The sequence below is a fragment of the Diadema antillarum genome, unplaced genomic scaffold (assembly GCF_040938485.1).
Source record: "Diadema antillarum isolate AM-2024a unplaced genomic scaffold, OU_Dant_1.0 seq00000130_RagTag, whole genome shotgun sequence".
Taxonomy (NCBI): domain Eukaryota; kingdom Metazoa; phylum Echinodermata; class Echinoidea; order Diadematoida; family Diadematidae; genus Diadema; species Diadema antillarum.
Window position 1 is genome coordinate 257,477 of NW_027271208.1, and position 12,236 is coordinate 269,712.

General features: G+C 37.1%; 1 protein-coding gene across 1 annotated transcript; it reads right to left on the bottom strand.

Annotated features, from left to right (window-relative positions):
* Positions 1–2,738: 2,738 nt before the first annotated feature.
* Positions 2,739–11,903, bottom strand: LOC139727408 (myeloid-derived growth factor-like). The gene is made up of 5 exons (XM_071638363.1): positions 11,729–11,903; positions 8,514–8,564; positions 7,354–7,491; positions 6,107–6,161; positions 2,739–3,205 (listed from the first exon to the last, which is right to left on the bottom strand). The coding sequence occupies exons 1-5, from the start codon at positions 11,900–11,902 to the stop codon at positions 3,126–3,128; spliced, it is 498 nt and encodes a 165-aa protein (XP_071494464.1). The 5' UTR covers position 11,903; the 3' UTR covers positions 2,739–3,125.
* Positions 11,904–12,236: the final 333 nt, after the last annotated feature.

Genomic DNA, 12,236 nt, shown 5'->3' on the forward strand with positions numbered 1-12,236 from the left:
AGTTTCAATTTTCATACCACCGGCAGTTTTGCAACTTCACAGAACAGCGACCTGTTGTCACATTAAACATCTCTTTTAAACCCTTACACAGACGCCTTAAAGATTTGACTGAGCAGAGTAGCTTACAAGAACCCACTAATATGCTAGGGTTTGTAGCTCAATATGTAATCAAATCATCTAAATATCAGAAGTTATTCGCCTGAAATTGCGCAGATGTCTTCATTGATGTTTAATGCAACTTCGCACTACAAATTGTCTAATACATGCTACTGCCTATCATAAAGTCGCAACAAAAATCTTGACATTTTCTTAATCACGCAAATGAACCAGCATTCCTTTCTGTAGTGTTAAAAAAAAATACAAACTGAAATGTTCAATAAAACAGAAAATTATGTTCTCAAACAATTCTCCTAGAATACAATTTGCAGACCTCCCAACCTTTCTGAATTTGGAGGGAAGAATCTGAATTTTCACCATTACCAACTCTTCTCTCAGTAAGATTTTCATATACATTTCTTGATAATTTCACTGATCCACTTCTATATGGGAACTGGATATTTCTTTCTTACTTTTGAGCCAAATCATCCCTATTTTTCAGTCAGAAAGTTTGGAAGGTCTCCAATATGACCCACAAAGTTTGAGATACACTGTATATACAAGTTTCTGTTGTGTGACAAATATTTGACAAAAGACATTCTTCAGCTAATCTTGGGTATTTTCACTAAGTATGACTGTTGCACACTCCAGCTGATCCAACAAAAAGAGAAGTCTTCTTTATAGGCACATAGACCCAAATTACATCAAAAAATGCACACCAAGTAATCCCAACTTTCCCCTCACCATGGACACAGGAACTGCAGAACTCAGATTAATTTAATTTTCCTTTCCTCTCCTCCGCAGAAAAAGATGGAATAAAATAGATGAAATATCGGAAGTTTTCACCAATGTGTTTCATTAGCGTAAATAGTATTGCTAAACTTAGTCATGAATTCGGAGAGTTTTCATTTGTTCTGTTAATTCTAAATATTGGCAACTGAAACAAAATGACAAAGAAAAACATTTCAGAGCTTAATATTCACAAGGTATTTCTGGATACTATTTCATGTAATATTGTTGGCTAAGTGTACAAAATTGCCACTGATAACCTCTACAGATATTACTACAAAAAGAATTAATCAAGAGATTCTTCATATGTTGAGCAGTCACAATTGTACAATGAACCATTCTCATCAAATCAGTAAAAAGTAGTTCTTCACAAAATAATAATCCCACAGAAATACCAAATACAACATTTTTTTTCTGGATCATTTTCTATTTTGATACAAGTATAACATATATTTTCACATTTGTGTCCACATGCTGTTTATGTGTACACAGCATGATTGTGTTGAATCTTACAGGTATTCATGCGCCGAGAGTACACTCTATCAGTAATGATAGATACAGCACATTATAAACGTACATTATCATTATTATTGATATTATTTTCATTTTTTAAGTATTTACATCATCATGAGATTTCTGCACAGGCCTAGAGTAATAGACAGATATACTCTTTTTTTATATATTTCTCTCACTCTCCCTCTCTCTCACTCTCTCTCCCTAGCCATGCGCATGCAATCCAGTGGAATATTTTACAGATGACAATTGGCACAGGATCCAACATAAAGAATATTACATTCAATAGGGTCTGAAACAGAGACTCCAACTCTCCCGCTTTCGACGGGAGATCTCCCGCCAAAAGCCTATTTTTGCAGAATCTCCCGTTCTCCCACTTGAGATTTAATTTCTCCCGCTTGAAATGATTTCTTACTTAATTTCATTGTATGTTGAAAAATAAGACTTAGATAGCACGAGAGAGCATCTAGAACCCTAGACCGCCAGGAACTTCGTGCTCGTGACGGCACATCAGGTTGGAGTCTCGCGTTTGTTAGGAATCTCCAGATCAGAAGGTGCTTAGGGTTGGAGTCTCTGCTGAAATGCTTTAAAGGGCGGTTCCTCTTACAGATACTCCTCTCATCTCAAACCTCCCTGATATAGAGTTTCAAGCCCCGAGGTTAAAACATTCTGTTTCTTTCAGATAGCAAATGTCATCATCCAATATAATTGTCTGGATGAGTCAGAGTACTGTTGAGGGTATTAAAGGCATACCTTCAACTATAAGTTTTGCTCAGTCAGTGGCGGATCCGGGGGGGGGGGGGGGGGGGGGGGGGGGGGGGGGGGGGCACCAGGCGTGCGCCCTCCCTTTATTGTTTTGTTAAAACAAAAGAAATGAAAAGAAAAAAATTGGGGGAGGGGTGCGTGCGCCCCCTCCCCCTTTAATTTTTAATAACTTCCGGATCCGCCCCTGTAAGTCACAATATTTGCAGCATCTCAAACAAGCCCACCAGTGGTAATCTTTTATGCACGACTGCAAGTTAGCCAAAGCTTCAGCGTCTTTGCTTGTAGAGCATAATCCACATTGTATGACTAAAACTTAAAGGTCATGTTTACCATCCGGAGCAGTAATTTAAAAAATATTTGAGTTATCACATTTGATCCATATGTGTAGGTCAGTTGTATGACTATTGTTCACATTTTGTATGTATGCAACAATATCTAATATTGATTAAATGAGTGAAATTTTTGCATTGGTTGTTTCTATCCCTAACTCACATTTTAGAACTATTTTGAGGCACTAAAGCTTGGTTTTTGTTTTATCTGCAAATGATAAATTTCTATTAAAATAATGCCTATAATCAAACTATGGAGCTACAACACTACTGCCCTTGTTTCCTATTTGTTCCATCCCCCTTTCTTCAAAAAAAAAGAAGAAGAAAAAAAAGTAAAAAATAAAAGTAAAAATATTCTGCTCATGGCACAACATTAAAAACCTACAGCTAGCATGTGGTTATGTTTTATCCAATCACAGGCCAGTATTTTAAACATACTCTAATATTAAATATTAAGTACTTCATTAACCCATAGAATATTACACACTGATTCTTGAAACCAGAAAGGGAATCTAATTAGCTCTATTCCTGATACCGGTACCATTGGATGCCCCCCTGCACCCAGACTGATGAGGAACACATGACCACACCCACACTGCCACACCCTGTTGATGTACACTGCTAGGCAACGTGCTACAGTTCCGCCTTTTGCCGAGATGCTTCTACAGTGACACGTGCCAGCTGCGACTTGAAGACGTTAGGCACACTTTGAACTGGTGGGAAAAGGAGACAGAAAAACAGTCATCAAATATACCATGCACTTAGAGGCCTGAATTCACTGAGGTGGTACAAATGAAACCATGGTTTAAACCATGGACAAAAACCATGGAGCGCCAAGTGTCACATAGAATATTTCGTTACGAAATCAGTCATTTCGTCGATGAAATGATTATTTTGTAACGAAATGACAACATTTTGTAACTAAGTGAACATTTCGTCCACTAAATGATAATTTTGTTAACGAAATGGTCATTTTGTCTACGAAATTAACAATTTTGTAACAAAATATTCCATGCAACACTTGGCGTTCCATGGTTTTTGTCCATGGTTTAAACCAAGGTTTTATTTGTACTACTTTCGTGAATTCGGGACAGAGAGTCTAGTAGAAATTATGGATGCTGATGTAACTGGCTGGCACTATATTCTGAGGGGCACATCTCCAAAGAAACTAGTGCAATGTCAATCAATGCAAAATTCATAATTTCAGCTGGTACCATAAAAAGAGCGCATGGCATATTTGATTCATATCTTACATTATGAAATTCTTGACGTAGATAAAAAATAATAATAATAATATCATGCAGGTCTACTAAGAAAAACTTCTGCAATGGTGAAATTAGTGGCCAACCGGTCATCTGCGGCACCAAATGGTGCATGTACAAAGTACCATACAATCAGCTGCTGCTGGTGCAGCGCAGGTGCTTGCTCACCGTAGCTCAGCCTGACTGCGTTTGTGATTCAGACTTTGTCTAGATATTGATGTCATTATTGCCAAAATATGATGTCAAAATCTTGGTATAGATTCTGAGAAAATATTCTGAGGCTGATGTGATGCCTGATTCACATTTATTCATGGTGAGATAATTTTCAGTCTCAAGAGAAGTTCTTCGCTGATCCTGCTGTGAAAATTTCAGGATGTAGGATATAATAATAATGAATAGCAAATATAACAACATCCAGCAAAGAATGATACCTGTGATATAACCATAGGGAGAAGATGGTGATAATTAGCGGCACACACATCATATCTTCGATGCTTAAACACCGAGTAAGCTACAACACCACCAAATTATTAGGAAGGATTGACAAGACCTGACTTTATTCCTCCAGTGCCATGAGCGCACTATATGCATATTCATTACCCCTGGCAGTCAACCCAAAAAATATGGGCAGCCATCCTAGTCTAAAGCAAACCATTTTGTTACTGCCAGCAGATTCAACTTGCTCTGACAAGGAAGAACTGTCTCTCTATTTTTAGCTTTAGTTATTTCAAACTGTATGTATTTGATCATTAGCTTTACACTGGAGCAATATATTGTCCACTCTAAAGCAATCCTCATAGCATTAATCAACAATTTTGTGATTAAATGCCCCCCCCCCCAAAAAAAAAAAAAAATAAATAAATAAAATAATACAAATATATATATATATATATATATATATATATATATGAATTTTTAATTTTGCATGGAATAAATATCATGCACTGTTGAAACTCTTTAAAAATTCCACTTCAAGTCCTGACTATGCAGTTTGTCATGCAAAGGCAATTACTCAAAAACAAATTCTCACAAGAAAACACTGATTTCTTCACCTTTCCAAAACCAATCTTCTTTGACCTTAAACTCACAGTGTAGGTTGTATTATATTGCAATTCCACACTTTGTGTGAGTCCACTTTTGAGATAAGAGTAAAAACAAATAGAAGTTAGAGGTTTCAAGCAAAGCAAGGACTTAATAGTAGCGAGAATATATGTTATATCTAATCTACCTTTATATGGTATATCCTATTTTCACGTTTGATATCTTTAAAATCTATTGTTTTGATTTATGTCAGTATTATCTGGGGTAGATTATTTGTTTTATAGGGGCCTATTTTTCTCTTTTCTTTTCTTTAAAACACAACAACAAGATATGTTAATTAGTTGAGGTCATGACGTCAACTCCAAAGTCTCCCATTTATCAATACACAAGTATTCGCCAAAAGTCTTCTTTTTACAAGAATACAAAATGCATGTGTACTCTATGCATCACTCTTTGCTGTGTTCCACAAACCTTGCAATGATGACTCTTCAGAGAAAAGAAGTCACGTTGCCAAATTACCCAATGATTAAAGTATGGATGAATAACATTTCTGTAGCACCTAATTCAGACATTTCTAAGTGCATTAATGCAGAATTAAAAAGGTGAATTCAGATGCAGAGTATAATAACAAATATTGTGATATATATACATTGTATATTATATATATATATATACATTGTATATTATGTGTATGTGTTCTATATATGTATATATATATATATATATATATATATAGATATAGATATAGATATAGATATAGATAGATAGATATATATACATAGCAAAGGGGAAATTGTGATTGATTGAACAAGTGAGTTCTGAGCACAACCCAAAACATGATTATTATTCAGCTTTAATCAATATGGGAGTTGTGAATTGATTACAGATCAGTACAACATGTAATTTATCAATGTGGTTGCAATCAGTATCACTACTATTAGACAATGACCAAAACTTTTCAATTCCAGTTTGAGTCGAATTTGGATAAACTTGTATCAATTCATTTATTTTGATCTCTATTTGTCTGATTTGTCATTTGTCTGGTTTGTATATATCGAGTCGCCATGACCATGGTGGAACATGAACTTCAAATCTGGAAGAAAACTAATGAATGTCAAAAATCATCTTAGCCAATTCCCAAACTCCAGGTTCACACTGGATATTTAACCCATTTATTATTTAACATTGAATGTATGAGCAAGATTAAATACTGGGCAAACCTATCAGTTCCCTGAATAGTAATTTAATGTCACAAAATGTAAATACACAGCAGTAAGTTGTAATGTGCTACTGAAGAGTTGTAAGTCTCACCTTGAGTTTCCTCCATGGCATACTCTCCAGGTTTTAGGGGAGCATCATTGTTGGCCTGTCACACATAGACATGAAAAACACAAAAAAACAAAAGGGAATCAAAACATTCCTTTGCAAATTTTTCTGGCAATCAATAAAAAAAAACCCAATAACAGCAATGACAACAATTGATATCCCGAAGGTACTATTTACCTTTTGGAGCAGTGATTTGAAAAATCATTAATGTTCAATTACCACATTTGATGCATATATGTGTGTGTAGGTCAGTTGTATTACAAAACATCCTGCAAAATAAAAATATTGCAATAAAACCTAAATATAAGGAGATATCTCTATGTTCCTAAATAAACCATACCTGTAGACAGTTTAGTCTAGAAAAAAAAATTATTATAATTATTTTTCAAATATTGTTTATTTTACCATATTTTACATTGATCACACTAATTAACATTTTTACACCGGCTGGTTTTATCCCTAACTCACATTTCAGAACTATTTTGAAGCAATTAAGATGGGCTTTTGTTTCATCTGCAATGGCAAATAACGCCTATAAACAAAGTGAACGAAAGTTAATGCAAATGCAAAGATTCATGATAATGTTGTCTGCTGTTGACGTTTATCTGCACTCATGGACGACAATCACGTATGAAAACATTTTGATTCAAAGAGTGGTCATAATACACTTATTTTTACATGACATTGGATTTGTGCAGTCTTTACCAAATGTATATCCATACAGTTACCCCTGTGTAAGTCAATGATGCATAATAATGTGGAAGAATCTGCCAAGTCGATAAAAATAAAAAGCCCCAATTACATTCATAGCCTTACAGGTGTCATAAATTCACACAGATGTCAAATATGCCTTAGTCCCATCAATATAACTTATGCAGAGTTTAGTGTATTTTTATTGTTTCTTTCTCTTGGGCGGGGGGGGGGGGGGGGGGTGGGGGGGGGAGGGGGGGTGGGGGAAGGTGAGAAATTTCAGAATTAGAACGAGTAAATTATGCAGACTCTCAGGATTAGGGCTCTCAACCCTTTGACGACTAGTCCTGAGTATTCTTGGGTGGGGGTAAATAGGAATGTGCGTTATAGGTATTAAATCAGTCCATTTTCAACAGTTTCATAACTTCTGAAGGGTACTGATAATTCTGAAGCTCACTGTATTCTTTGGCCTTTATTTTTCTTCTAATCTTTTATTTGTCTAGAGGGAAATAAATGTAATCTTGACCACATGGATCACTTACGACTACTTCTGCCGAATGTATCACGGCCCCAGAGACTTGGAGGCGGAACTCTTGGAAGAAGAGGTAGGAGGTACCCTGGGGTCGTAAAACGGTGCAAATGAAGTCGTCCCGGTCACTTTCTATTTGTAACTCCCATTTCTGAGCAAAGCAAGACAACAACATGCAAAACGATATGTATGTGCCACACATTACTACTTATGGTATACATTCATGTAGTAACAATATCATTTCACACACTTATTAGATGCAAAGTCAACGGATAGATTAATCTTCTCTTAAAAATGTGAGAAAGAGACTTCGGTTATAACTGAAGAGTGAGGGCTTATATGGTCACAATTCTCAACAAATTTGTGTGAACATGCTGAATGCAGGAATGTTTAAAGAAATCTGACAGTGAAAATATGAATATAACTACAGATAAATTCAAGAGATCTGATGATATTTCGAGGTTTAGATGAAGTTTCGTGACATCTTTACTCTGCCTTCATGAGATGGAAACTGTGAAATGCCATTCATGCACCTCTCCTCTTTGGTTTTTGTGCACAGATATTCAGTTTTCTGTAACTTTTCTTGGATACAGGTAGGTCATTGACCTATGCTATATTTCAATTACCAGTACATCTACCAAAGCAAACTTAATTCTCGGTATCGCCAACGTGCAGAAAACTTCTGTGCATGCTAAAAAGCCCTGTCACAGATGCACTGTGGATTCGTTGGTTCACTGTAATCTGCCAAGCTCCAATAAGCTGGTCACAGGATGAAAAGCAAAGAAATCTTCAACAAAAAAGTACCCCGAGATAAAGACATAACACCACAAAAGTTCATATGTAGCCAAACCTAGAACAAGTTTGTCTCCAGTTCTATCACATAATGCATCTAAAACACTGCTTTACATATGGCACCTAGGTATTGGTGATACCGAGAATTGATGAAAAAGGTGATAATCTCTTCTCTCACTTTCTTATCGGTCCACCATGTGAATTAGAGGTAACAAGGTGCTTTTCATATGACAAATTCTCTATCTTCATATTACTAGCGAAGAAGGAGCAGTTCTCTTGATCTATTGTGACACATTTTCTTTTACATTGCCAATATTAAGGGCCATAATTCTAGAAAGGAGACAAAAGTGAGAAAGAGAAGATACAAAAAAAAATACTTACCTCATTTGTCCCACCTTGAGCAACATAAGAAAACTGACAAGTGAAATCACCCTGCAAGTAGAGAGAAGTTGAAAACACAGCTAGTTAATAATATATTCTTTCACATACAAAGCAACTTAGTTGCTCTGTATCATGAGAGTCACAGATATATAAATATGAATTATTGTCGACTTGAGATGTTCTTGTGATATTCTGCCAAAGTGAAATCAGTTTGGAGTCCTACTGCACATTGAAAATCTAGAGGTAGCACAACATCAAACTCAATATTACATAAATGTGTGGTTTTGATCAGGAAAATGTATTCATCATGCAAAGAAATTATAAACATTGTCAAGAACTATGAAACATTCAAACATACCCCCCCCCCAAAAAAAAAAAAAAAAAATTATAATAATAATATCCAGCAATAATCTCATAAATGGTGTAGGTCAGACTCAGTGTTGTGTAAAGTGTAATCTTGGGTTAAGAGGAGGGATTAATTATTTCCGTTTGCTCAACAATGAGAAAACAACAGATACATGATAGAGAATAGGCAACAATCGTTCATCCTACCCCCCCCCCCCCCCAATCATAGCCAGTTGTCCCTCCCACCGCTACAATGTAATATTAGCTACTTCCCAAATCTAATACCCTACCAATCATGTTATCCAGGTTTATGCTAACTGTTCAGTTCAAATGTTAATTGGAGATGGAGGGAAGTGGGGGGGGGGGGACATTTCATCAAGCATTGTGTCAGATAGTTGATAGTGTTTAAGAAAGCCAATGGAGCAAGTGCCTTCCTGCAATGCCGCTCATTTGGCCGTGTCCTAATTGCCAGACCAAGCTGTTGTGCTATTAAAGACACTCATCAAACTAATACTGGATTATGCTTGTATTGTTTGAGACCTACATAGCAACCCAGAAAAAGAGCAACAAGCTTGAGATGATTCAGCACTGCTTTGCTCGAGTCCTGTTTAACCCGTTGAGGACGAGTCCCGAGTATACTCGGGCAAGTGTCTATGGGAAATGCGTGTTGTAGCAAAACCAAACCGTCCTCAACGGGTTAAAGGGATGGTATAATTGGTGGAGGTGAGGATTGGGCTTATACCTTTTTGCGAGATACCAAGGAACTACTTTTGAAATAATGCAGAGCATACCATTCTAAGAAGAATTCAAAGTTTTAGATGAAAATCTGTTTTGGAATGGCTGAGACATCAAAAAAACAAAGTAAAACAAAGAGATCCTACTAAAAGGTTGGTCCCAACTTTTATTAGATTTGCTCTGTTTTGGATATCTCAGCCATTTCACAACCAATTTTCATCAAATAAATGTTGAATCCTCTTGGAATTGCATGCTCTTTCATATTTCATAAGAGGATTCTCATTATCTCAACGAAAATTGTTAGAAAGGTGAAGTTAGGTCTCAACCAAAACTATTATGATCCCTTTAAAGGCATTCAGCTGTTCGGACAAACAAGTATTGTCCCTTTCATGATCTAACAACTCCAGTGGCCTAGTATACTTTACAGGAACGTTGAGCTCAATTCAAGGTCAAGATGATATAAATCCGGGATATACATCAGCATGTCATCATTTTTAGCATGTTTCTTGAAACAGCACCTAACACTTCACATTAGGTAATCCTCAGAAGTTTGTCATTACTTTTGCAAGAAACCTCATCTACCAGCATTTATTTTTCCCAGACTCCACCCACTTGAGGAACATGCTACCTCAAAAGTGTGTTCAACTACTGGTAACCATCTGTGGACCAGATCAGACGAAGGGTTCAGCAAATCCATCTCTGCCAGGAGAAGAGCTTCTTTTTACTAGCACCAGTTTGCACGCAAGTATTTTGTAGTATTTTAATATCTCACTGCGCACACCACAACTGAGAACGACAATCAGTGCATAAAAGATACATGGGGGTAGACTGTAGTTTTCAACAAGAAAAAGCCTATATATGGCCTGCAAAGTGGGGCTGTAATTAAAAAGTCTGTGCTGCTGACGTTAGTAGAATTTTAGCTGTGCCCTAAGACATCAACATGTACAATATTATAAGAATCCAACTAGCTTAAAAAAAAAAAAATCCTTCTTCTTCTTCGAAACACTCCACAATGTTCCATATCTGGAACCAAATGAGGAGGAAGGGGGAGTGTGCAATACTGAGCTGTTAGTCCTTTTAGCTCGAGTCTTGGTTACGGGAAAAAATTAAAAAGTTGCTTGCTTAGTACTCATAGTAGTTAATAAAGTGTCGTTGTTGACTATGCTCTGCATGCTGGATGACAGACAAAAACAAAAACAACCCCCCCCCCAAAAAAAAAAAAATAAAAATAAATAAATAAAATAAAGCCTAGAACCATGAAGATATAATCCCGATAGTATTAGTAGCTTGTCCATAAAGCTAAACTTAGTGGGATGGGTGTGTGACAGTAGGCAAGTGCAGGGATGCCAAGTTCAAAAATTTCTTATGAGTGAGATTTTCATGACTCGGCATCCTAGCTCGGCGCGCGAATGTGCCCGCGAGCGAGGGTGTGGGAGGGGTTTTTTACCCCTGTGGCCTCCCACGGTAGGGAGCTTTTTCAATTTTTAGCTCTTATTCTGGTGCGATCAGGTGCATACTTCAGTGATTATTTTTCACTTATTTTGAAAGACAAAAGGGAAATATACCTTCAATTGCAACTATCACTTTAATCTTTTGAGCTATGCTCATTATTATAGGCCCATTAAGTTGCAGACTTCGCTCGATGCGTGAGAAAAATGGGTGTCATGCGTGAGATCGTGAGATGGCCCCTAAATTCTTGAGTCTCACGCAGAATGCGTGAGACTTGGTAGCTCTGCGCAAGTGACAGTGTTACTGTTTATAGAAATAAGACTAGAGTAGGTGATAATCCCGGCGCGCGGGGCTCTGTAACCAGTAACAGCCCAACTCGGTACGGTTGGGGTTGCTGGCTGGTGCGGTTAGTTTAGGTGACATGACAGTCAAAGAAAAAAACAAAAACAAAAACAAGTCTGTTATTTGTCCACTTCAAAAGGAACTGTGCAAAATGTATAAGAGATACCAAGAAGGGAGCCTAGTCATGTTAGTAGTGTTTCTATATTACTTGGTCGTAAAGGTCATGATGAAAAATTTAAAAAAAAATGGAAATCCGAGACATGACATTTCATACACTACACGTAATTAAGTATCTGGGACTGGCTTACAACTGTGACAAACCAGTCCCCTACACTACTACTTACGAGCCCGTGCTCAAAGCTATGTGGATTGCCGCCTGGTTTCACATCAAATCCAATGCTTTCACTTCTCACGAAATGGAGTACCATTAAGTAAATGAGACCGGAAAACATGACTTTGCAGTCCATTTTCTTTGCTTTCTCGGACACGTAGCAGTAGTCGGTAATACAGTGTAGCATGCATACACGTGCAATCACCGAGTGTCGTCTTCTACGTGCTGTCAGTTCATTGGTGGCTTGTTGTTGTTGTTGTTGTTATTATTGTCAGATTTTATGGCGTACAATTCGTGTACCGAATATTGACGCCATCTACGTGCGGGTCTCTGTATTTTTTGGCTTTCGTTGTTGTTACCGTAATTTTCATGATTGGTGGCTTGTAATTGGTGGCCTGTAATAGTTTTGATTGGTGGCTTGTGCGGCGCTGTCCTGCTTTTACATGCTGGCTTATGGCAAGGGGTCCCTGTCGGGAAGAATGGAGATGTATACTTTATAGTACACCTGTATTTCAAATCAT

What these genes read in the sequence shown, in the direction of transcription:
- LOC139727408 (XM_071638363.1), bottom strand. Translation starts at nt 11,902, where the DNA reads ATGCTACACTGTATTACCGACTACTGCTACGTGTCCGAGAAAGCAAAG. An exon ending in TACATTCGGCAGAAGTAGTC is followed by an intron (nt 6,162 to 7,353) that starts GTAAGTGATCCA and finishes TATGTGTGACAG; the next exon opens with GCCAACAATGATGCTCCCCT. An exon ending in TGCCATGGAGGAAACTCAAG is followed by an intron (nt 3,206 to 6,106) that starts GTGAGACTTACA and finishes TTTTCCCACCAG; the next exon opens with TTCAAAGTGTGCCTAACGTC.